Raw genomic sequence first — 26,246 nt, forward strand, 5'->3', positions numbered from 1 at the left:
ACATTCCTCTAACTTTCATCAGGATGTGATTTTGCATGCCAATGCAGTTTAAAACTCTCCTAAATTAATAATTTGTTTGAATCAGGATGCATCACCTTATTATCATAGTTCACTGTTCCATCAGGAGTGGTTGCCATGATCTCTGGTGTTGAAGCACGCAAGTGTCCTGGGCTCATAATACTGGGCTTTGCTACTCCAAAACAGAGAATAAGATAGTTTCTCCACAAAGTAACATAGTTGTCTCCACTGCTTGCTGTACTTGTTTTCTTTGCATTAACAGGAATACTAGAATTCAAAATTAAATTAAAATTATTAAAATTATTTCCCAGTCTTAATTACCCACTATTTCACAATACTGTAGAAGGGAATAAAACATGCTACGTATCCACCAGCTGCAATTCGACATGACACGATACATGGGAAAAATAAAAGGTAGAAAACTAGAGTTTTCCACCTTACAAGCTGCAGTTACGAAACTCAAAACTGAATGTCTGGGTAGCACCCTGCAGGACTTACAGACTGATAATGAAACATGAGACTAAAAAAAGCTTGTATTAAAATCACATAACCCCTAGAAATGAAAGTTAAATGTAGACCGCCACTTACTTTGGATCCACAAGAGGCATTATCAGCTGTAGCCTTGTGAAAGCATACGGCCAAGCATAGCTGAGAGCTGTAGGACAATGTTTTGGTAAATTCTCCTGCCTAAGAAAACTGAAGAGGCAGAGAACCCACGGATCTTTAACAGACTGTGCAAATATCCAGACATGGGAAGGACTTTTCACATCATAATGGCTATTTACTAGCACAGCATTCCACTCCACCAGCCACTGTAAATCCACGCTGTGTGTTAATGGGATTGTTGTCTACAGAGAGAAAAGACAAAAAATCAGAGTGACTATCACTTATTCCCTGCTGTGTTCCCTGTTCCCCCTCAGTACTTGTCTTTATTTTCAAGCTCAACGGCCAACTTTTGTTGGATTTTTTAGACCAACGCTTTTATGCTTCCCATTGCATTGCCTTTTCACTCAGGAGGAGCTTTTTACAAATGCTCATAAGAGCTACCTCATTATTTCCCCTCTGGTTCTTCCTTAAAGCTCATATTTGCTGTGACAGGCAAAATAAATTGCCCTTAAACTCTATGATAACTAATGATCATGCTGACCAATACAGTCTCATTGTTAATTTCTTTTCTCCTTGCTGCCTGCACCCATTCACTGTCCCTTGTATGACACTGCAGACAGTAATAGGTATAAGCTGCCCTTATGTTCATTGTCTGAACAGCCGGACAGAGCCTTAGCATGTGATTAAGACTTCTATATGCTATGACATTATGATAAATACCAATGCTTTACTAAATATTCTTCAGAATTCAACAGGGCATTTGAATATGGGTGTAGGGAATTAAAAGCTTGAAGCAAGAACTTAAGCAGTTTTAATCCACTTTAAATCCTACTACTTTCAGTGGCAAGTAGGGTTCTCCTATCAACAAACAACTTCTCTACTGCATTTTGCCTTAAGAAAGCATTTTTGTGAAATGAAAACTTTTAAGACATCTATTTTGGCACCCTTATTCACTTATCAGACCTCAAATGTGATGTAACAGTTATCTGCATCCTGCATCCACCGTTGCAAAAGTAATTACTATATTAACACTCCTTACTGTGCTTGTCAGAAACGAGGTACACAGGCAACATATCTGCTTTGCTCTATTATAAATGCATAGAATTAAAGCACAAAAACCAAACCTTTGCCTATAGAAACTGCAACACCCAAACCCCGGTGCTGTTACTTCAGCTGAATTTCCCAATTCCTGGGTTACAGAGTCAGAATGTTTCTTTCTTGTTCAGTTTCTGATCCCTCAATGTTCCTGTTTGCACCTGCACAAGTGGCCCAACTTCATCATCAGTTTGATGTCCCCTTCCTATGGCACACATGTGGCAAGGACCAACTGCTGCTTTAAACTTAACCAGGCTGAAAAGTGCCCCAAACTGACAGTTTCTGCTCTCTGGACAAGGGCACTAATCTCTAAGAGACTGTGCAAAACAAGTTGCCCTACGTATCAGTTCGTCTGCTGATACCTTTTAGTTCAAAATGCTTACTACACCTCTGCTTCCTCTGATGGCAGTTTGACACATCAGACACATAAGAGAGTGAAAGCAAAGATTCATCCCAGCTGTGAATTTCTTGAAAGCTTAGGCTTAGGTTTGCAGACAGAGCCAATTCTGGGCACACAAGGGAGTTAAATCTTATTCCCTTTTGGAACAGGTGATAGCAGTGAGTGACTTCCTAGCACCCAAGCATTAGGTGGTGCTGACTTCCTCAACAGTTGTTTCGGATGCAGGTCACAGGTCAAGAATCTATGTAGTTTTGATTATAAATTTTGTTATATTTTTTTTTTGCTGGATGTACTATTTTCTATATCCATAGTATGATTATTCTAATGGAACAGATTGTCTGGGACATTGTGTAGCCTTGGAGCTCTTGGGTAGATGGCTAGAGCCTTAAAGATGTATGATTTCTTTGATTTCTAGCAGCTTTATGTTTAGTATTGCATGTCTGATATTTGTTATGTCCATGCGCTAGCAGTAACAGTAAAGTAATACTTACTGAATCTGAAACAGCCACATGAATAAAACTTTCAAGAATAGAAGAACTCAACTGATCCATGACATCAATCATAGGCCTGTCATCATCCTGCATAACACAGAGAACACAGGTTAACTGCTCTCCTGAGAAAATTACTTCTCTTCTTATTTTTCTGGCACATGAAACAGAACCACTCAAAATTATGACAGGAATCTAAAATGGCTAAAAAAAATTATTGGTGACAATGGGTGCATTTTATCTTTTTTATATTAATCTCAGAACCAAGCTCAGGCTGTGGTTTGAAGTGAAGTTAATTTGTGGCTACAGCTTACTGCTTACCAAACAAAAGCATATACCAGAAAATCCCAAATGATTTTGGATAGCTGGTATCTAGAGACTGAAAAATTAGCTTACTGTTTATTGAAGCATTCCTTTGCCATGAACACACATATTTGTGTTCTTGGGCATTCAGTTGGTTCACTGAGCTGTGACTGCCAACACACAACATGATTCTCCATATTTCTATATCCGTAAAAAGACTTAGAGGTCTTTACAAGGAAAATCTATGTGAATAATCTTAAATGTGTCTTGTGCTGTGTTTTTTTACAAAATGGTATGCTACAGGAATGAATTTCATTTCCAATACAAATTTATAATCCTGACAATACAGAAATGATTTATGCAGTAAAAAAAAGGTTTTACAGTGGCTTTTACAGTCACACCATGCCAAGAGAAAATAGTAACGCATTGTACAGGTTTCCCTTTAAATTCAATCCAGGGCACACACTGCTAATGTTACATTGTTGAGTACACAGAAAGGTTTGCAGTGTTAAAGCAAATAGAATTGGTAAGCTCAGATTAAATGTTTTTCTATAAACTTAAGTGCGCACCTGCTACACTGTTGCAATTAAGTTAAAAGCAACTGTAACAGCAATTTTGAGCTTTACCTGTGGAAAATGTTAATTCAAAGTTCCAGAAAAGGAAAATCATACCTCTGCCTGGCCAAGGGCCAGGAATAAAGCACGGATCTCTCTGAGGATTAAAACAGCTAGTTTACGTGTAGCAACCTGGAAACTACACAGCAGAACCAGAGCAAATCCTTCAACTGCATGTAGTACATTAGAATACGGGCTTCTTTCAGACTGTATCCGGTGGCTGGATCCGTTTGGTATCAACTGTAGAACAGTGCAAAGGGGGAAAAATGGAGTCATGGTGTCTGAAAACCAGGTTTCCAAAAAATATTCTATTTAACTAGGACATATACAGAAACAAAATGCAAAGGCCATGTAAATGCTGAGGAAGGACTGACAGTGTTCCCTCAACCAACCAAGTTTCGTTGCTTTACATTATCTTGTTTCACAAAACCAATATATGAGCGAAGTCTTTTGGCCAAACCCCTCTCTCTAATCTGCAATTCAACTACTTGCTTTGTTCCATCCTCCACTAAAAGGATGAATGGCTAAGTCAGACTGTGAAGACTACACTTTTTTTGACTCCCGATAGCAGGTCCTCAGGTCTTTCTTTGACCCTATAGCAGGAAACACCTTAGGTAGGTGGCCTCTAGAGCCTGACCCCACCAGTAAAGTGTAAAAATATTTACTGAAAAGTATGTGAGGATTTATCTTTTCTATATTTTTTGTAATACTATTATTACCTATATAAAAGGTGATACAAAGCAGACATTGTGATTGCCCAAAGGAAAAAATTTCTGATATGGCTGGGTTAGGAGATAAGAAGCCTGAAAATCATCTCTCATAATGAAAATATCTGTGGGGCAGTGCAGGCGGGACAAGCAGGAGCAAAGCTGTTCAGTTCCCAGGAACGTTTGTAACACATGGAGACTGCAGGCTGTAGAAACAGTTGGGTTCTTTGATGTTTTTGAATCAACCAAATGAAATGGCTATGGGAAGGGAAGACTCACTTCACCCTTCTCAGCATTCCTACTAGCATTACCGAGCAGTTTCAGTCCTGGGAAAATGTCCTGCTGCCACATCTACATACACATATTTCACTTTATGTGCTTTTGTTGATGTGCGTATTTCAGTTTGACATGCATTCTCCTATGTTGCTCAACAATAACATCTGCTGTATTACACAAGGACATAGCTGTCCTCAAAAGACACCTGAACTAATTACCTTAAAAAATCTTACATAGTGAATTCTTCTCAGGTGAGTAAGCACAAAACACATAAACCACAGCAATACCAAGGAATTTAATTTCTGCCTTCAATTACTATAAATGTTAGAACACAGATCTCTTGATTTCATACCTCTGCAGATCTGGTTTTTGCCTGTTCAGAAGCTTTTCCTGGAGTGTGTATTACAAGCTTCCACTGTGTAAGCAACTGCAGCAGCAACTTCAGTGAAGTATCAAGAAGGGTATGATGCATATCATTCACTTCACGCAGCAGAAAATTAGTAAAACCAAAGAGTACATCCTCCCGCCAGTCAACAAAGTCAACAAGTAGACCCTGAAGAGAATTCTGTGCAATGTGTCGAAGTTCATCATCCATATGGATAGACAGCCTGTGAGTAAAAGTAAATGTCAGGTAATACAAATCTAAGGAATGTTTATTGGGGTAAGGAGCATATGTTTGTTGGGAACTTAACACTGACAGAAAACTCCCAATGACAACATAAATTTCAATGATACCACCATGATTTCATTGTTACTGACCACTGTTAACATCCTTAACCTGGTTTTACACTGTAATTCTTGCTACAATAGTGCCTGAACATATTCCTGGATCCAGAAGAAGTCTTTGTTGCACTCCTAAAAAGTAGTATCTTAAAGCACATAATTTGGCAACTTTGCCCTCTCCCTGAACCAAGTATACTTTTGATTTACTCACTTATAAAACAACTTCTATTTAGTTATGATAAAAAAGGCTTACAAGTTAAGACATAATTTCATAATTTATATATTTATCTGTTTACTTTCAATACAAAGCTAAAAGTATCACAACACCTCAGCTGCCTAACAGTTAAAATGGATCTTTAGCCAAGAACCTAATTATAATTATTGAAAGCAAATCTTCAAAAGAAATAAAAAGATGCACTTGAATTAAAAAAAACTGCTTTATGTTTTAAACAACTTAGGATTATGGGGAAAACAACCTCAGGATTTCTATACTTTTAAAACACATCGGACATCCCCAAAGTCCTTCTGAATGATGGTGCAATTTTAGATCCCATTTTCAAATTTTATTTCTTCTGTATTTGCATCATGTTGAAGCTCTTTCCAACATAGAAATCCTTTATACATTTTTTTTAAACAAAAAGCATCAAACCTCTGTTGGTAGCTTGGCAGAATACTCAGATCAGTGTGTTCTGCAATTTCTGGTTTATTGCCTTTATGATGTATTTTATTTTAATTACCCATGAGACTGTAATTTTCTGTAGTGTGTTAGAACTCATTTTCGAAGTATTTTATCTACATTTAATCTACACAGTTGAAAACAGGATGCACTATAAAGAAATGGACAGGGAGCAAGGAGAAAAAAAACCAAAACAGCCAAATGGAGTGGAAGCAAATTCCATTCAGTTGGAAGTGTATGATGAGATGTGGTTCGTAACACATTCAGTTCATTATAGCTGCCTAACTGTGAGGCAGGGAACATTTGATTTAAGTCAAAGGAAAGCAACTGCCATGAAACTTCACCCCGGTGAATATGATCCCAAAAATAATTGTTACACTTCAATAACCACGTGACTTTATATATAAATTTGGAAACACAGTTTTGTTGTGCTAAGAAAGGACTATTTCTGTCTCCTCTTTGGAATCCCAAAACCAGAAAAACAAGCAAAACCCCTAAGACTATGATTAAGTCATCCATGAAATGACTTCCACAATGACTAAAAAGTAATAATGGAAAAAAGGATACAAAACACATACATCTCTAAGTCCAAGTTACTGCATAAGGCATTATTAAATGAGATGAAATTAAAACTGAGCATAGGAATGCATCTATGTATTACCACTATATGACAGGTAGCTTGAGGAGTAACATTAAGTCAGTGTTAGTTTGCTTGTTTGCACTTGAGTCAATTAAATTTAAGACCTACTTGGGAATTTGTAATGAATGGTTTCACTGGGCAGTGAAAGGGCAAAAGGTACAGTATATACTTGACATCTGCTTTATGGCTTATAATTTGAGTACAGCTGTCCTGGAAGAAAGTCTAGCTGCTGAGTTAGACTCCTGGAAACTGCCAAAAGACACATCTGTTGTGAGGATGAAAAATTCAAACCAAACCGTGAATAAAAGAACCCATTAACCCAAAGACATTATTTTATCTTTAGTGAGAAGAAAATATTTAACAGCTTTCCATCCCAAAAACACAGCCCCACACAAATCCCTGGCAGAACAGTTTATCAATTTTTTTTTTAAAGAACAGGGAGGAACAGAAACCTCAACTCTTCAACATTTTTTATCCTTGTATTGGTTTTAGTCTTTGACCCAGAAAAGACACAGTAGCGTTCTCTACAACAGCAAAGACACACCTCCTGAGACTACTTCTTCATAACTGGGAATAGTCAATCTGAACCCAAATAAATATGGGATAGTATCAAGAATGTAGAAGCAGCTCTGGTACTGGGGTAGCCTGGAGACTTACATTAAGATTAGGCCAGGTATTAATTCCTTAAGCAGTTTATTACTTTCTTCTCTGAAGCTGTATTTTTTTGGATGCTAGGACTTCTAGGTCTTCTCCATTAATAGCAGATAGCTTTTTATAAGCACACGGTTTTGTCCAAGAAACAGTTACACATTCTGTGACTCAGTTTTCTGTTCTGTTCTTGAACAGCTTACCTGGCCAGCAAGTCGATCAACTCAAGTTTTGACATTCCATCAGGAAGCAATCGAGGAATAGCAGCAACGCATGTTCTGAACAGATCAATTTTTGGTTTTCTTTCACCACTGAAAAATTAAAAATAGAATTTTGACTAAGCTTAACAAGTAACTGTTAAATGATCCACCTACAGTTCTTCAGAGAAGGGCTGGACGTAACGGAGTACCAGAGGTCTACTGAGAACATCAGGACAGAAAGCTAGACACTATAAATGAAATAAAAAGAAAGCATGAATAAAAGTTTCCATTGAATAAATGGTTTTGATTTTGACATTTTTCATGCATTGTATCTATACAGTACTGAAAAATCAATTATTACTGATTCATTTGTCTCTTTCTGAGAGGAGCTTCAGATACATCAAGATGGAGTTAAAATGTAGGAGGATTCTTCCATCAAGATCAGCATTAATGTGATGCAAGCTTCAAATGAAGCAATGAGGAAAAAGTTGGGGTATTCCCTATCACAGTGCAGCTATATTTCATCAGTTGTATAAAGCAAATAGTGGATATATAAGAAGCCCAAATAACAAGACTGAAAATCCAGACAGTTGCCCTCAATAGGGCACAGATGTGTGGAAATCAGACACCACACATTCTCACACTCAAAAAGAATAATTTAGAGGTAGTTATGGCCAAAAAGCTTCTGTTGATCTGCCTGAGATAGCAGCACTTTAGCAACCATGTTCAGCTAAAACATGTTTTAGTAGCCCCAAGGCTGCTCTAATCTGTGGAATGGCTCAGGTGCTTCCTAACAGCCTGAGAACATAGTTGAGTCTAATGTTCAGCATGAACCAAAAACTACGTTGCGAGTCCTTAAATCTTCTAAAAGTAGTCCAAGTTTCAGCTGCTGATTATTTTCACAACAGTTTCAATTGTTTTCTGATTTTTTTCCAGTACCTTTTGTACAAATACAGATTAAAGAAGTCCTTCAGACAGACCTCACAATGTGTGGGGGGGTTATTTGCTCATTTTTAACTAAATGATCTATTATTTGATGATTGAGTATAGAAGAAATAACCAAAGCATAACAGCATTCCAAAGTGTATACTCTTTCCCACAGTATTATTAATTATTAGCCTGTAATATGCTTTGGAGGGACCAAAAGAGCATGGTCCTATTTTAGGGACCCTACTATAAACATGCAGAAAAAGACTGTTCCTGCTTTAATATGCTTCTGATTGAACTAGAAAAGAAGGGGATGGGGAAGAGACACACCGAGAAGCATTGTAAGCTACTTAATGCCACAGTGAAATTCAGTGACAAAACAGAAAATGAACGTAGTTTTCCTGAACCCCAGTCCAGCGCCCTGCTTACTGCACTACTCTGCCTCTCCACCCAACGGAGGACATTGCGTTTGGATACCTTACTTTGGTGTTCAGTCACAGAGAAAGTCTGAATGCAGTATCGCCTCACGAGTCTAAAATAAGATCTATAGAGTAACACTGAGCATTCACTGAAATAACGGGTACAGAAAGGCATAAACTCACATCAGGCTTATTTAATTCAAAGATTAAAGACAGTTTTGTAGTGAATACCATTCCTTCTCTTAACATCTTATATATTTACCAGCTTGGATATATATTACATTAATAAAAAGATGATTTGATTTTAATCTGCTGACTTAATTTGTACAATGAGGGGGAAGTATTTCCATAGCGAATTATCTCTCTTAGTGTATCTCTATTCTAACAGAACTTGAAAAAAGGTGTCAGTAGCTGACTTGAAAAAGAGTAAAATACAACATCTCATCTGATAATTTGATTATAAACAAATCCCTTTGAACTATTATTGCTAATGCAAACCCTAGTTGGCTTAATAACCAGTGCAAAATACTACATTTTTGTAGTTGTAAACAGTAAAATGCCATTAGTAACTTTATCTGCAGGCAAGCCAATGAATCTTCCTTGCTGACTTGAAATAGAAAGTGAACTTTGCAGTTTCCCCAGTGAGGGTGAAGTTTGTGCATTTAAAATGGATGCATGTAAAATAATAGTCCGAGAGGAAACTCTTCTGAAGTCAAATAAGTAATTATTTATAAATATAAAATCTGTGGGTGTTCTGTGGCTTATCAGCTGCTCAGAAGACTTGCAGGACAAGATTCAAATCTGAGGTTCAAGTTCCCAATTTATCTGAGATACCAGACACAGCATGCAAAGTGTCTGGCAAAGGGGGCCTTGCAGAATTTGCAGTCATCTCTGGCTGATTCCGTATCCAACAGGATGAGCTCTGGATGAACACACTGACAGCTGTCCTCACCTGGAAGCTTATGTTTCCATACCAGCACTATCAGATTTTAGCTGGTATTGTCAGGAAAAATTTCTGAAGTGCTTGCAAGAGCACGTTTGTATGCTTGAAGAATGGATGCCCTATTCTGATTAGATGCTGGAAAGTAATTATAAGCAGTACTGAAATTCATATCTCAGTGGAGGATGCAAAGGATGCTCCTTAGCTAGGATTTTAGTAAGACTCTCCAGAGTGACATTTATTACTTCAACAATAAATGCTTAAAGGATCAGTCATTAAATATAGAAGCATGTCTAACACTACCAAAGCAAATTCCAGAATCTGTACACTTTAAAATGTTGTAACTGCTCATTAACTAGCTACTTCCCTCTGATTCTTATTTTGTTATTAAAAATATCATTATGATATTCAGTTTATACAATAACATTATCTATATGTAAATATGAAAAAGCCATAACTTTAACATACAGATAAATGTAGTGTGGTATCTATGTATTAAAGTCCACAAAAACTCAAAACAAATACATAAGTCCAGTGATGCATGAAGTTCTGTGAATAAAATGGTAAGCAATTACATAAAAATAATATGATGGCTTTTCCAGTTATCATGCACAATGCAGCTTTTAATAGGACCATTTCAAATGCTGATAGTAACAGCTAATGATGTTTTTCATGAGTTCACATGATTTTAAAAGATCAACTCATAATTAAGCACCCCAGATAATTTTATTCCTTGGAAGAGGTAACAATGTGTTCTAATGTGCTTTTCCCTTCAAGTGTATATATCAACTTACAGCTTGTCTGGAGACAAAGTACAACACAAAAATACAGTAACTTACATGTCTAGATCTTCCACCTTAAAATCTTTATGTCTCTGACAAGTTTTTTACCAAACCGTAAGACTTCCTGAAATTAAAAATTCTTTTAAATCTATTTGTTAACTGACTCTAAAAATAAACAACACTTTGGTGATGCTGAGAAACCATAGAAAGGACATTTATTGCCAAGGTTGAGTACACTACTTATCTAAGCACTCAAGGTTTTACTATGCAATTATCTTTTGGGAATAAAATGTGAGTTTCAAAGCTCACTTTCCCTCTCACAAAAGCCTGGATAGCCAAAATAGTTACGAAAACTGGCTGGGAGTACTGAGCAGTGTACTGGGTAGTACTGTAAAAAAATATCAAATATTATCAGATAGTAATGTTAGCATTTAATATAAATAAAATAAGAGAATGCTAAAGACTCAAAGAGCTTACAATCTCATCTACACAGCCACAGCAACAAAGAAGGGCAGAGGAATGACATTAAAACATAAAGACTGTATCAGCTGTATAAGGTAGTTCAAAAGGTAGTTCAATTTGGCCAGTCATTGCAGTCTATCTACCACGCATGGTATTTTTAGCAAGTTGGTTTTTGGTTTTTTTTTTTTTTTTTTGACAGTATATTAAAAACAATCTTGAAGAGACCAACATCCTTTTCATTACAACTTGAACTTTTTTCCAAGGGTTGTTTATTTTCTAGCATAAGTACCATGTCTACCTCTCTAACGGGAGAGACATACAAGGTCTCTTTACAGTTGGGATCTCCACACTCCGTGCTTTGCATGTGTCAAATGATGTCTCTACTAGATGTCCACCTCACTAGGACTCTCTTCAGGAAACTTCCCTCATTAATAATTTTGGGTGAGAGTGTAAAATGCTGCTGTTTGACACTGCTTGAGACACATTGGTTTGATTCTGTTCCAATGGGGCACTGCTTAAATCCAAGACTCTTATCACAAAATGACTTAGGTTTTCACTTAAGATTTGATCTTGATTACAGGCATGAATAATAATGGGAAGTTTGAAAGATTATTATTAATAGGGATTTACAGATTTTTTTGCATTAATTTTGAAGTTCAGTGATGCAAATATACCCTGAAACATGTTTTGAGCATAACCTGACAGATTTCCTACTTTGGGCTTTCAACTTCTACCATCGAAACATTCATAGGATTCACATGTGATTTTGGACACATCAAGAGCATCAGTTTAATTCCAAACACTGCAATATACAAAGAAGTTCAATCAACTTGTCATAAACAGTTTTTCAAAGTATATACTAAGCTAAGTGTTCCTGTTTCTTGCTGTTTCTCTGATGACTCATGACAGACAGAAATAGAGGAAAAGTTCTGAAATGATATCTCAATATTTTATGGGAATTACCGGTCTTTAGCACTCACGTTATCATGTCTTCTGGTTCTTTGTTAAGCATCTGTATGTTGGTTAGCATCATGCAGCGACCCACTTCCTTGTCAAGGTGTCTGAGGATGTTGTCGACGGCTTTTCTTACTTGAGAATAGTATAATGACATACCTGCAATAATATGCACTTTTGTATAATTTGGGACATTTATAGATATATGTATTATGAAAAAGAAAGCTGTTCAATCATGCTGTGTTGCATGAATTAAGAAAAATGTTTCCCTCATGAGATAGCATGTTCCACTAGTAATGATATCCTGATTCAGAGACAAAATATGCTGCCCTTTCCAAAAAGAATGCTAGTGTGTGTAAAAACAGCCCAAGTGATAGATACGTATTTTTCCTGGAGAAAAAAATGTAAGTCAAACTATGTCCCTACATAGTCAAATGAAGTCACACAGTTTGTCAAGTTATACAACGTATTTTGTGACTTTTCATGACAGAAGTAAAAGCTCTGAACCAGCAGCAAGTAAAAACTACAGGCAAAGAAACAAAAGGAATATGAATGAGCTGTCCTAAAACTTTGTTGGTATGGAAATTAATGGCATGACACTTTCAGTGAAAAACAATATTAGACATGCAGCTTTACAGCAGCTGATGAACACGGAATACTTTAAAAATACAACTTGAATTAACTTTTTTCTATATTCATTGAAGACTAAAAATTTAATTTTCTTAATGAAGTCTTATATATTAACATTGAACAATGTATTTTTAATCACCTATTATCTATTCATTTCTTTTCCTATTTGACAAAGAGAATGTAAACTTAGAATTTCAAAATGACATCAGTTTTCATATATGCTATGATCAACATTTCAATGGCAGAGTAGAAGGCAAAAGAAAATATAGGAATTACCTAGCTTAATCGTACATGTTATATATAGAAACCAGAATATTGTATCATAAAATAGTGAAGAAATTGCTAATAGATTACAAGAATTCAATAGTGCAAACATTTATTATCAAATGCATGACAAGTAACCAAAATGAACTGAATTAGTGATAGTACTCTAAATACTATGTTGTATATTTCAACAGCAGTGGGTCTTACACTGCTTGTTTTCTTGATATTACTGCTATGATCTAGCAACAGTACAACACAGGTCTGATACTGGTGTAGAAACAGGTAGACTTTGTTTAATTGATGTAACTTTCGGGACTTAAAGAAATGCTAAGATGAGTACCCAGCCTTTCTGTTTTGCCAGCAAGAACTTCAGGGCCTGACACAGAAGCTCTTCTACCCCACAGGATTCTCCCTCTACACTGACTACAAAGATCAGTGTAGTCATTGATCTGAAGCCCAAGGTAATGGTGCTTTTAAGTCAGGGACTTCAGCTTTATTGTATATTTAAAAGTGCCTGCCATTGTGAAAGTTTCACTTAGTGTGAGATACTGCAATTAAAATGAGGATATCAAAGGAATCTTTGCACAAGCACTGTTTTTAATAAGATGACTAGCCACGAATAAACACAGCTACTCAGCACTGAAAGAAGCTAATTCTTAACTAACTGTAATTAACCCCCACCCCAGAACATAGGGTTGCTACCACTTGTAGAGCATGACTGAGGACTCTTCCTGAAATAATTTTAAAAAGCTGCATTTGTCAAACTAAACCATACATTCCATTAGAATGCACAATAAAACAGATGTTTAAAGAAATCAATTGAATACTTAACAATAGTAAATTATTCTGCTCAGGTGCTGAAGACTTTTTCACATTCGTTCTCATCCAAGTTTCTATATTGCCCATTCTCTTACTGACCTATCATTTTAGCTTCCTCCTCTGTAAGAGTTTTGCTCAAATATGTCTTCTTCACTCTGAGAGTGTTTCCAGAGGGAAGGACAGCTCCAGTCACTGGCATTGGAGGTTCACCATCTTTCTGCTGCAAGCTATCAGCAATTACCAAGAAAGCTCTCAGACCAATATTCATTCTCTGTAAAGTTCAGAAGATGAATGAGTATCATAATCACATAATCATGTTCTACTAATATTCTTTAATCACTCTGAAATTTTAAGTATGTACTTGCCAGCGTTTTTTTCTGTATCTTCGCTACATTAACTGACTAGTCTGACACATTTTACAAAAAATGCCTATGAAATAAATAGTGCTCTCCCCTCTCAAAACTTTATTTCTAAGTATTTCCATTTATACATTATCTTTTTATCTTCAGGATAAAACATGGATATGACCTGGAGTTTAGTAATGCCTCTTAACTGGACCTTCAGTTAACCACATTGTCCTACGTTGTCCATTATGAAAAAAGTTCAGTAACTGTCTCAAAAGGCCCCAGGGTTACCACACTGAGTGAAAGTCTGGAATGGTGCTCAGCACTGAAACTGCAATGTGAAAATATCAGGAAGATGAGGCTAAGTGACCTGAATGCCTTCTGGGAATTCACCAGAGGAAAACTTGCAGGCTTTGCAATGTAACAATTAGAAGACCAGAATGTTTTCTACTTCCAAGGAATGTATTCCAAAACGTCAGAGGCTGTCCCACTGACAGTTTCCCACAGCTGCATTATACGTATACATAGATTATGGGTATTTTCTTTAGAATGCTAAAGTCTATGTACATCAAAGAGTAGCCCTATTTCATTGTTTTCAGACTTCCATTGCTGTTGAGACCCAGTAATAATTCAGATGTTGATTCATCAAGAAGCCAAGGACTATGTTTATTCCCTATGAGCTCAGCTTCATGCAATGCTAATACACAAATGTCCTTAGCAGAACCCTCCTCTGTCAATCCTGCAGGTGACTGACCCAGAGCGTGGTGGGGACTGCCTGCTCATGAACGCTGTTTTGTTTTTCTTTGCTGAAGAAAGATGAAAGCTGTGCTCAAAGTAAAGCTTGCCTTTCACTTCTGCTGCTTTTGACAGCAAAAAGTTTAATCTACTTTTCCAAATTTTTTTTTTGTATCAAACATAATTTTTGTAAGGTAAATAATTCTATTTTAAACAACTTAGTGAATAGATATGACTGTTTAATACTGCAAGATTAATATGGACATATTTTATAAGATGATTACAAATGTTTATTTTTCATGTGTTTATTCTTATTTTCAAATGAAAATGTTTTCGAAATTATAAGCAAATATTTCCAAGATAATTTTTCATTATTTTACTAGTTGTTTTTAATATTTTTTTTCTGATTCCTATGTTTTTCTCTAGGGAAAGTACTAGGAAGCTGACTCACGACATTAATGCTAGTGAAGATTTACCAGTCAGAGTGGTAAAACTTCTATTAGAGTTTTTTCTTCTTTGTTATCTTCAATTCTTCTTGCATCATGTACTCTTTTTCAGTAAAATTGTTTTGAAAAACACTGAAACTGTTACAGAAAATTTATTTTTACATTAAAATAGTTTAAAGCATTCCATATAACAACAGCAGAGGGATAAGGGAATACTGTGACCAACAGTATTATTTATCTTTTTATTTTTGTTTATACATCTGCACAACTTCACGTTTGATAATCTTCAGTCAGGAAACATGAGCTATGCATAAACAATGTGATGTTTCACAGATCAAAGTCCACAGATGTATTTTACCAATAAATCAAGTTCAAGGTTTGGCCTGAAAACTGGACAAAGGTGAAAGCATGCTTAGAATGTAGCACAAGACCACATATATTAACTCAAAAAAATGGAGATGCACATCATACCTCAGGGTTGAGACTGAAAGCCTTTGCTGGTTTTCCAACGCAAAGGAAATCAAAGATAATTTCTTTCATTGCAAAATCCAAACGTTCCTGAAATAGTAAAAATATTAAAATTATTAAGCTGCTCTCTGCTACTTATTTTCTTTAAGGCAACAGAATGTTGAAAACCAGTTTAATCAGGTTTTATTTAAAAGGATGGAAAAACAGATCTTCAGAAGTATGCAGAACATATTATCAGATGTAAGCGTTCAACACTGCTGTATGTTGACAAATTCAAAGATTTATAGCATTTAAATAGAAAATGATCCATTTTGGAAATAAAGCTTTCAATTATTTCATTTAAACTCTGGTAATTATGGTACTAACATAGTATTTTACATAAAAGAAACTTGTTCACAGATGGCACAGCTCAGGGAAGATTTTCAGCATCTGTTTAATTCATTCCTATTCAGAGACTTTAAGTATGTGCTTCAGTGCCTTGCTCAATGGGAATGTTTTCTGAGTTTAAGTAATAAAAGAGATGAAACTTCCAGCACTGAAGGTTAGTTTATTATAGCAATTCTCATTTGAACTGATGAGAACAAAATGTGTCCACTACATGCTGAACTTGGTTTTCCTCTGACTTACTGCTTTAAAAGCAGTGCAACTCCTTGTATTATAGCAGGAATGATTCAGTATCAGGAAAAAATATGGCTTACTATTTTGAACTTTACTGACAGTCAGAGCCTGCCAACAAATGCATTTTCTGACTTGCTAGCAACTCCAAAAACTGTCAAAAAAATACCTTTGAGCTGAAGTGAAAACATTTTTATGCATTTTCAGTGGAATGAAGTTAATCAAAACCTATTGTTCGAAAGAAGCCTGCCCCAGCTCAATCTATAATTCTGTCATTGTCTAGATGAAAGATACTGACAGTGGGGTTGCAAAAAAATTCAAACAATAGAAGTTTACTTATTTGTTAATTTGTTATTGGGAAAACAAGTTATACATTAATTGGAAAGATATATGCATGGTTCTCCCATACCTGTGCAATAAACTGTATTATCTTCACAAAGATGTTTAGAGGCATATCTCTTGGCACAACACCACGGGACCCTTTTGGGAAAAGTGTTGTGACAATAGTAATAAGTCGACTGTAAATGAAGGAAAAAATGCATTAGACATTTCCGAACCTTGCAGACCTTCACTTACCATGAAACCTAAGTCGGAAATCCTACTCCATTTAGAAAGGCTAGAATGCATTTCCTTTGAAATGAAAATGTAATGAGATATCTTGCTCTGATCCTTTGCTACCATGTAATTATCTTATTTCACTGCTATATTAGAAGTAACAATAAACCAGTCAACGACGTGTCACTTCAAAAATACTTCGAACTTCAACCAGGCAAGGAGTGATTTTTAGTTCTTCCAAAAGCAGAAACACTTTATACAGTAACTTTAACAGGTGGGAGAATAACTAACAGTGCCACAAAGGGAATATTCTGTTGTGTACAGTTGAGTTTTTTATTTCACAACAGGAACAGGTTCAATTCATAGGAATTCAGGAGAACTATAAAACTTCTTTACTGGCAACATCCTCTCTACAAGGCTTATTGTTACAAATACAAGTATTACCTCTGGGTAGCTGTGTTGCTTTCACATTTAATTCTGATCATGTAAACCCACAGTAGTCTGTACAGAGATTCCAGTGCAACTCGAGCCATTTTTGGGTCCTTATTCTAGAGAAATATACAACAATATATAAGAATATATAAGAATAAACTTCAGGCACAAATTGAAAAGGAAGTTCTGCACTTAATGGATGTCAAGATTCAGAGTTTTCATAATGACACTACAAAAAGATACAGCCTCACATCTGCCCGGTATCCCATTCCTGTAGTTGCAGAATGCTGGTGATGCCTCTGACCTACCTCTCCTGGTATTACTTAAAATTGTTGAAAACCCCAAGTATCAAGTTAGTTAAATTAGATACATGTTATAATCTAAAATCTCTATTTGAAAACCACCTCAATTTGACTCTGAAAAGAAAACCTCATCTTCAGGCGAGTTTGTCAATTCAAAAGCTGTCACCCTATGGTGGAGAGCTGGTATGAAAAACACAGCAGATAAATAAATGTACCGCACATATTCAAAAGTGAAAATGACAAAAATCTGTGGATGCTTAGGCTGGCCTAATTAACACGGCATCTGGGATCAACTGGACGGAATGAGATTATTTGTCTGGATTGTTGTTTATTTTTAGAAACTTTTGAACTAGTACAAGATTGTCTTTGGGTCTCTGGTCATCTGCAGTGTTCTGTTTCTGTGGCAGTTTTAAGGGCTTTCCGAGTAGGTGCAAGTGTATGCAGTCCCATCAGACGGTCTCCTGTGTGTTGGGCCACCTGCTGGGTTAAACTCTGACGGAGTCCAGTACACTTTGACCTGAGGTAAGACTTGCCTGGCCTTGCAAATCTTCATGGCAAAGAGCTGATTTTTTGTCTGCAGACAAATGTGGACTCATTGATCAAAGAAACTGCAAACAATGCCATCAATAATTCTTCAGTGTGCATTGGTCTAGGTCCTATAAAATGGAAGGAAGACGATCTCCTGATAATATGGGATATGGCTCCAACTTCCAATGTGACCTCTGTCACAAGCTTAGGAATAGGAATACTGTCCCCAGGTTGCAATTTCCATTTAACTCTTTGGCAACATATTTTATACAATAAAGCTCTATATGGAACAGAAAATTGAAATTCCTTTTTTTTTATTATAGCAGCATACAATGATTGTAGCAAGATTAGAATAAGTAGTAAAAGGAATGCCAAAGTTTATGTGGCCTATTAATCTTTCCAGGATTTTAAAATTGTAACGTTTGTTACAATCAATTTGTTTAATAATGTGTTAACTTTCAATCCATTTTTCATGAGGTATCATCATGTCAGTCCTTGCAAATTTCAGTCCTAAGAGTCTGATTTCTTCAACAGGTGACAGAGAATGTTTATCAAAGTTTATTCTTACCCCAAAGCTTTCAAGAAAACAGCAGACATTGTGGCTAACTGAGTTAAGGTAACGAGAGCTTGTGTGGCAGAGGAAGAAGTCATCCCTATAAGCAAAAGTTCAAATATTCCAGCGATGAGGTAGTTCAGCTGTGAGGGCAGTTGAGAAGAGATGGAGGAGAAAAAGGCTGAGACCGGTATCATTGGAGCTTTCTGAAAACAGCAGACCAGTTTTCTATCAGAAACAGCAAGCTTCATAGCAGAAGCAGGATTAAGAGGAAGATGATAAAACGCCTGAGAAACATCCAGGAAAATCATGGGCATGTCCACAGGCAAGATCTGTGCAAGTGCATGGTGGCTGGGTGCCAGTACTTTGGAAAGCACACAGCATGTCTCCCTTTGGAAAGCTGAAGGAAGCCCACCACCAGCTGAGACTCTACTATTTTGAGGATTTTGGTCAAGAAAAACCCAGCCAGTAATCCCATTAGGACAAGGAACACTTAGCCTAGTATACCTGACATCTTCTTCACCTTCCCAACAGGAGGTATTGGTGCTCAGTGTGGTTCCTTTCCTACTGCTGGCAGTGGCCTAATCACTGTTGGTGCTGAATAATTTGTCAAAATTGACATGGGCCTTTTGAACATGGGAGCAGGTGGCAACAGAGCTATGCCAGGATCTGCTCTGCTTCTTGATTGATAAGTGCTGCTGGCTTTTATCTGTTGTTGTTGATCTTCTAGAATTTTCTTTTTCAAGCCTCCATCTCTTATTCTGTAATTGGTGGAGGAGCAACCAGACTGCCAAGAGTCTTTAATTCCTCCATTTCTGTTTTCCAATAATATGGCGTTAGGTCTAGCCCATTTAGGTCAATAGGATATTACGTTGGTATCCATGAGTTAATTCCTGATGCAGACATTTTTTGACCCATTCTTTGTAAACTAAGTTCTGCACCCTTGGCTCAAATTGTACTGGAGCTTTCTTCTTGTCCCATGTGGTTTGGAGACAAGGAACTGTTGCTCTCACTGGAAAATTTTGCCTCTAAATGAAACACAGTGCATTGACTCTCTCCTATACAGAATTCCTGCCTTGAACAGTTTCTTGTAAATAAAGTTTAGTTAAAAATAAATGTTGCATTTCAAAACCAGGATACTTCTTATCTTTTACACCACTTTCAACAGGAATGAAATGCCCTTTGGCCAGAATTTGACTGGGGTCAAGTATTTCCATATCCTGGCAGGAGTCTCGTTTATTAATTCAAGAGAAAAGTTTGCTTCTGTAAGATCAGAGATTTGCCAGTTTATACTAAATTAGAAATTAGAATAGAAGACTTCTAGCTTTCCTAGTGTATGCTTGACTTTAATGGTTTTGGGAAGGAGACTGCTTTATGGAATGTGGAGGCTCTTGAGAAACCTGATCCAAATGGTTTTGGGAAGGACATTGTGCTCTGTGGAATGTGGAGGCTCTTGAAAAATCTGATCCATTACATGGTTCATGGGAGCCCCCGCAACATCATGGAGTTCCATACACTGTCCTATTGTGCACAACTCTTTCTAACAGAATGATTTCTCCCTCTTGTTGATCTAGCTCTTCTTCCAGCTGTGTGAGTTTGGTTTGGGCTTTGGGGTGGCACTCTGATTGGTGAAGTGATTGCTTCAGCGGTTAGGGCATCTCTTCCTCTGTACTGAGAGGGAGTGGCCAACCACATTCTTAATTTAGGCATGTATTCAGCTACCTTACCTTCTCCCCAAACTAAAGATTGAAGTGCCACCACATTAATCTATGAGCCCTATGAATGGAAGTATACACCAATGAATTACAGGTGTCAAGGTGAATTCAAATTTGATATTCAATTGCTAAGGGAGAAGCAACTTTCATTATATTTTCTCTAATGGTTTCAAATAATTTGTCAGGATCTCCCTAATTTTTGGGAAAGTTTACATTCCCAGCTGGCTCCTTAGTGATCTTACAGCTGTAGCTGCCTTTTCTAACACTTGTATAACCTCAGAAAACCTCATAAAATTAGTTGCCATAACATGTTTATTTTCTGAATCTCTTTGTAAATAAGGTCCTAATACATTTTCAGCAAAATTAATTAATTCAGGTACAGGTGGAAACAAATCTTCAGACAGACTGTGAACATTTTGAAAAGGTATTCTAAAAGCAGGATTCATATAAAGAGAATCAATAAAAATTGTTTCATTAAGTCAGAGGAAAAGGAGAGCAAGAGAGCAATAGCAATAAAGAATGCAATGTATACTTTGTTGACAAGCTTGGGAATTCAGCTTCTGGAGAACAGAGATCCCCTCCACAGTTTGCCTCTGAGCTGAGAAAGAGGTTGCATGTCCTATCTGTGCTGTCTGCAGAAGCCTCCTAGCCACTGGATCATCAAGCAGCAGTTCAGAGGCCCTTCATTCGAGGTAACCACTTTACTGTGCTTCTTACACTGGCCTTTTCTGGTAGGCACAGGACCATCCTTTCATATGGAACTGGTTTAAGTGCAGAATGGAATATGAGTTATTGCACAAGAAAAAGAAACATGGAGGAGTGGTAATGATAACTAGCATATGTCTATTGAACAGTATGTTCTGGTCAGGAACCACAGCAGATTGCAGTGGACTGTTAGTATTAAATTTCAAAGATGTAACAAATGGTAAAAGAATAAAAATAGATACATGGAGGAAGCAAAATACTTAGGGCTTTTTAAATTAAACTTAACAGAGTGAAACAGGCAATGGAATCAGTGTCCTGCAACTAGTTCCATTCTGATAAAGTAATAACAAGTGCATTGTTTGAGAATGCCATTGTGAAAAAAAGCAAGTTAATATTGGGTCAGTTTTGGCATGTTACTCAAGCTAGTAACTTTCATCAATAATCTTGCCTATTTCACAGCTGTTTGACTCAGGCTTGGTTTGAATTTGAGAAACAGTAGAAATTCAAACAGGCCACACAAATACTTTTTTGTTATTCAAAAAGATCTGCACAGCTAAAAAATTAGTACTGTCGGGAATAAAATTATGTATGGAATCAGATAACAGCAATAATCCAGCACATTTACCTAAAATGGATTTGCAACAGATCAACAGTGTATACTAATGTTTTGATACAATATTAAACCCAGAGTATACTAACCTTGAGACTGGATATGAATTTGCAATAGATCAATAGTGCATACTGAAGTTTTAATACAACATTAAAACCAGAAGATACTAACCTTGAGATTGGATAGGCAGTTGTTGAGGAAAATATGCCATCTGTTCAAAAAGAACTGCTTCTGACTGACACAAAGCAGGCAGGTCACCAAAGGGTACAAAGCCTAAATAGGAAATGGATGTTGATACCATATTAATTGCATGTCTACACAACTCAAAACTTAACAGAGCTACTGTAAACTTAACGCTTTAACTCCTCTGTTTTGTGCAATACATGTTAGCTAACATAAACACATTGTTAAGTAGTACCATCTAAAAGGAACCTTTCTCTAAAGCTGTTACAGATATGTTTTATGGATGAACTAAAACCAACCAAATGGTCTACTTATAGCAGTATAATGAATCCAAAGATGGGACACAATTTTACAGGCTCACAGGGCTAAGTTCTGTCAGTTAACTGAGAAATGATAGCATGGAAACAACTACACCTTATTATAACAACAATAGGACCCACAGAGATTGCTGGAACTTTTGAAAGCTTAGATGTCTACTACTCAAAACCTTCAGGCACAATATTTACTGAGAGATGTATCAAGCATGCTAAAGAATTGTCTTAAAACACAGGCAATGCCTGGATCTGCTGGTAGTTACATCTTGCAAAGTGAAAAATAAAAAGAAGCAAGGCAGAACATCTTGAAGATGTTCAGATACAGAAACCTGGTCTCTTCGTCAGCACTTACTTTGACATGCACCTTGTAAATGTAACACTAAAAAAAGGAAGCTAAAAATCACCTATTAACTTTGAAACTAACTTTGCTATTTCAGCAAGACTCCTCTGTTTCAGTCATCATGTTAATATACCCAATCAGGAATTTAAAAGTTATTAGTCAAAAATAAGGTAACTTCATCTTAAAGACCGGCTGTTCTCAAAATTAACCCTAAAATTCTAACTTCAGTCGCAGCTCAAAGTATGAATACACTGTGAACCCCGATTTCTGTTCCTGTAATTTATAACATAAATTGTCTATAGCTAGGTTAGACCTAGTTACTTGATCAAATGTCAAATGTATATTAATTTTTATTTTTATAATCTTCATACACAAAATAGTTATGGGGGAGGATAACTGAAGTCTTCTCATGGAAGACTTTCTTGCCATATTAACATTATGACTACAATAGTTGAGTACTTGACAGGATGACAGAGTTTAGTAACATCCCATGAGTTACAACCCATCCCTAAGGAAGAACCCTAGGAGGGGAGATACAAATCATCTCCCAAATTTCCTCATTCTCTCTGTTCACTACCAAGAGAATCTCTACAACTAGCTCAAGTGAGATACTTTTAGATAGAAAATGAGGCAAGATGAATGCCCCGATTCTGCTGTACAGTGAGTGCACCAATTCACAAAATGCTGATTTTGGTAAGGAAGGTCCTCTTCAGACCATAAAGAGTGTGCTTTCTTCCTGGAAGCCTGGAAATATGCACTGCAGCTATTTCTGCCAGCTGTTTGCCTTTCCCCTCCTCCTCCTTCTTGCAATGTTTGCATTTCTAATCACACCCTCACAAGAATTTATTCTATTTTGTCACTTTTAACTATGTAGCCTCCGGTGTGGTATGTGTAGACAAGCAATCAAATGCAAAGCCTCAGCTGTGCAATCCCTCCCCAAGCACATAGTTATTGACTTTGGCAAGTACGGCCACCAGTTTGAGGAAGTTCTATTTAGTGTAAAAACTGTACAGCAAAGCTCTTACTCTGCTGCACTTTCAACAATGTTTCATTAACTCAGTAGAGTGGAACGGAGCCACACAAACACAAGCAGAGCAAAATCAGAAATCCATCCCAAGACTCCCACTAATTCAAACCGGATCAGGACTGCGCCCCAGGGCATGCTCTGAGTCCCCCTGGGACTGGTGTAACTACAGCAGAGCGCTCAAGCACAGTCCTGCAGTCCTCCCAGCAGATTCACTAGTGCTAGTGACCAGCATTTGCTAAGAGCACTGGGAACAGGGAAGTCTTTTTGACTTTCCCATAGAATGAAGGAGGACAAATGACAACTTTCTTTACTTAAAAGGTCCAAGACTTCAAAACGGATTAGCTAATGCTGCATTGCTGACGTGCGCTGACCCATTTGGAGAGACAGACTGCTTAAGGCGGCCAGCATCAAACTGACTCAGATCCTCATTTAATTCAGATCAACTCATGTTTCTAAAAATACACTGCAGTGCCACTGTTCATCTCACAAGAAAAAAAAATGAATAGGGAGCTGCACAGTAGCCAAGTTACAGATTTAAAAGGGCATGTGTTATACATTTTTTTGTTCCTACAATGTATTATTTAAGCTCCGTGACAGCACTGTTCACACATGCCTCATTTGTTCTTGCTTGACAAGAAGTGAACTCTATTCTTTCCCCTCTCCTCCTAATGCTTACACATATCAAGTATGAGAAAACCTCACCATTTGATAATCACAGAACCAGACGCTGAAAACATGTTTGATTCAGACTGATTTATATCATAATCTCAATAAAATAAATACAATTATTTTCTGCAATCACAGTAACCTTCCCTGCAAATAGAAATGTATTGGTTATAAAGCCGACACAGGAAAGAGTTTTGCAATTTCCCATGAGTCTTGCTCAGAGATATTTCTGACCAAGAATTTTAGCCTTTGCTTCTTAGGGTTACTCACCAATGAGTGCTTCTTTCGTGAGGAAAGTTCAAGTGTTGTATCATACAGGCTTTCAACAAAGTTCCTCAGACAAGGGACATTCACTTCATTTTTAACAGCCTGAAAGAAATTTTCATGTTAATAAAACACTATCTCACAAGCTGTTTTATCCAGTTTAAAGCAATTATGCGAACAACCTGAAAAATAAACTCACAGCAGCTACGGGGACAAGAATTTCAACAAACAGTCCTGCCAGTGCATGCTTGATATCTTTGTCTTTAACTTCAAGGAAATAATGTGCACATTCCTAAAACAAAACAAAACAAGAAACAAAAATTACATGTCAGCTGGAAAAAAGCCCTCTAAATGTTTGCTGAATGCACATCAAGTGTCAGTGACTATTTTTATCTTGCAAATTCCACAGAAAACATTTGTCCATTAACTTCTAAATCTGCATTTTGCAGCAAGCACAATGCAGGACACAAGTCAAGATCAAGGATCTGTTACTTTAGCCATAATAATCCACAAACTCTCCACCGATTCCAGCTGTCTTCAGTGGTGCTTTGGGGATGGAAATGGAGTTGGACTCAGGGGCTGACCTCATGCCTTCCCTGTGTATACCTTCAGAAGCAGAAGTAATACCCACCACGGACTGTTTTACACAGTGCCCTGAGAAGCCATAAAAGGAGCGTACCTCTCTGCTAAGATACTTAAGAGAAGGAACAATGCTACTAAATATTTTGGGATAAATTCCACTGCTAGGATCCATTGCAGATTAAGGGTCAAAACAGGACTGTCCTATGTGAAGGAAGAGACCTGTACTGCAAGCCACCACAATTTCCAGCCTGCAAATGGGGGCTGAGAGAGAAAATAAAAATGTACTTTTGTCCTAAACATGCAGGGAACTACTATCCACACAGCTGTGCTGCTCAGGAGGTGATGTAGGGGAGATAAGCAGTCAGCCACTTGTGTGTTTCCGTACAACCTCTCTGAGGATGACAAATCATGCTGCTCCAGTCATTTCTTCCCCTCTGGGTCCAAGGCCAAAACAGGCACTGACTTTACAAGGAAGGACCACATTGACCCTTTTTACTGCAAATGCATGTATGGGAGTTTACACTTTAGACCATATATAATTTTTCCTGTCTCAATCGGGATGCTACAGCACATGGCTTCAGTCACTCCAGCTGTTTCTGCTACACAGCTGAGGCTCCTATGCAAAGGCAGTAGCCTTCCTGAGCTGCTTGTGCACTCCGTGCTGGAGCTCGCTCCTGAGATTAGGTCACCCTTTGAAAGTGTCTCTCTCTACTAAAGCGGAGATGGTGTGACACAGCTTGTAGCTGAAGCACTGCATGTAGATACTTATATTAACAGGCAAATGACCCTAGGAATTGAACTGTATTTCACCAAAGTGAGCAAAATTAGTTTTCCTACATACACAGTGCATCTTATAATGCACTGTAATATTTATAAGAATTAGTTTTGAGCTGAGATACTGTAGTCAAGGAAGGTAGAGATCATTTGCATCCAAATTTTCAGTTCTACTTTACAGGTGCTTTACCACCAATTTCAAAAGCAGTGAACACTGGATCCCAGCATGGGATACATGCTGTGCCATAAAGTCATTCACTCTTACTAGTCATGTGCCCTGAACACACACTACTTTGTATCTTGCCAGCTCTGGATAACTTACATTAAGTCGACACTTGTGTTTGTATAATGAAGTGTAAGGTAAGAAGCAAAATGAGCTGTTTCTGTGTAGTTAAAATATTTTTTAAATACGATTTAAAACATATTGCAAAACTGAAATAAAATATGTACACCTGTGTATTTGTATTCCAATGTCAAATCCTTACTTGTAGGCATGT

The 26,246-nt window shown here is 37.1% G+C and overlaps 1 protein-coding gene across 6 annotated transcripts in view; it reads right to left on the minus strand.

Moving 5' to 3' along the window:
- The window catches only part of FRY (FRY microtubule binding protein), a 217,443-nt gene that overhangs the window by 83,300 nt on the left and 107,897 nt on the right, over positions 1-26,246 (minus strand). For all 6 annotated transcript variants that reach the window (XM_040583936.1, XM_040583935.1, XM_040583933.1 and 3 more), the window contains exons 9-22: positions 24,593-24,685; positions 24,400-24,498; positions 21,771-21,872; positions 17,199-17,302; positions 16,609-16,717; positions 15,588-15,674; positions 13,691-13,862; positions 11,905-12,037; positions 7,398-7,505; positions 4,860-5,115; positions 3,582-3,764; positions 2,611-2,697; positions 607-866; positions 96-285 (exon numbers count right to left, since the gene is read on the minus strand). In XM_040583936.1, coding sequence (XP_040439870.1) covers positions 96-285; positions 607-866; positions 2,611-2,697; positions 3,582-3,764; positions 4,860-5,115; positions 7,398-7,505; positions 11,905-12,037; positions 13,691-13,862; positions 15,588-15,674; positions 16,609-16,717; positions 17,199-17,302; positions 21,771-21,872; positions 24,400-24,498; positions 24,593-24,685 — 1,983 coding nt within the window. The remainder of the gene's footprint in view (positions 1-95; positions 286-606; positions 867-2,610; positions 2,698-3,581; positions 3,765-4,859; positions 5,116-7,397; positions 7,506-11,904; positions 12,038-13,690; positions 13,863-15,587; positions 15,675-16,608; positions 16,718-17,198; positions 17,303-21,770; positions 21,873-24,399; positions 24,499-24,592; positions 24,686-26,246) is intronic.

The sequence above is a fragment of the Falco naumanni genome, chromosome 2, assembly GCF_017639655.2.
Source record: "Falco naumanni isolate bFalNau1 chromosome 2, bFalNau1.pat, whole genome shotgun sequence".
In the NCBI taxonomy this organism is placed as follows: domain Eukaryota; kingdom Metazoa; phylum Chordata; class Aves; order Falconiformes; family Falconidae; genus Falco; species Falco naumanni.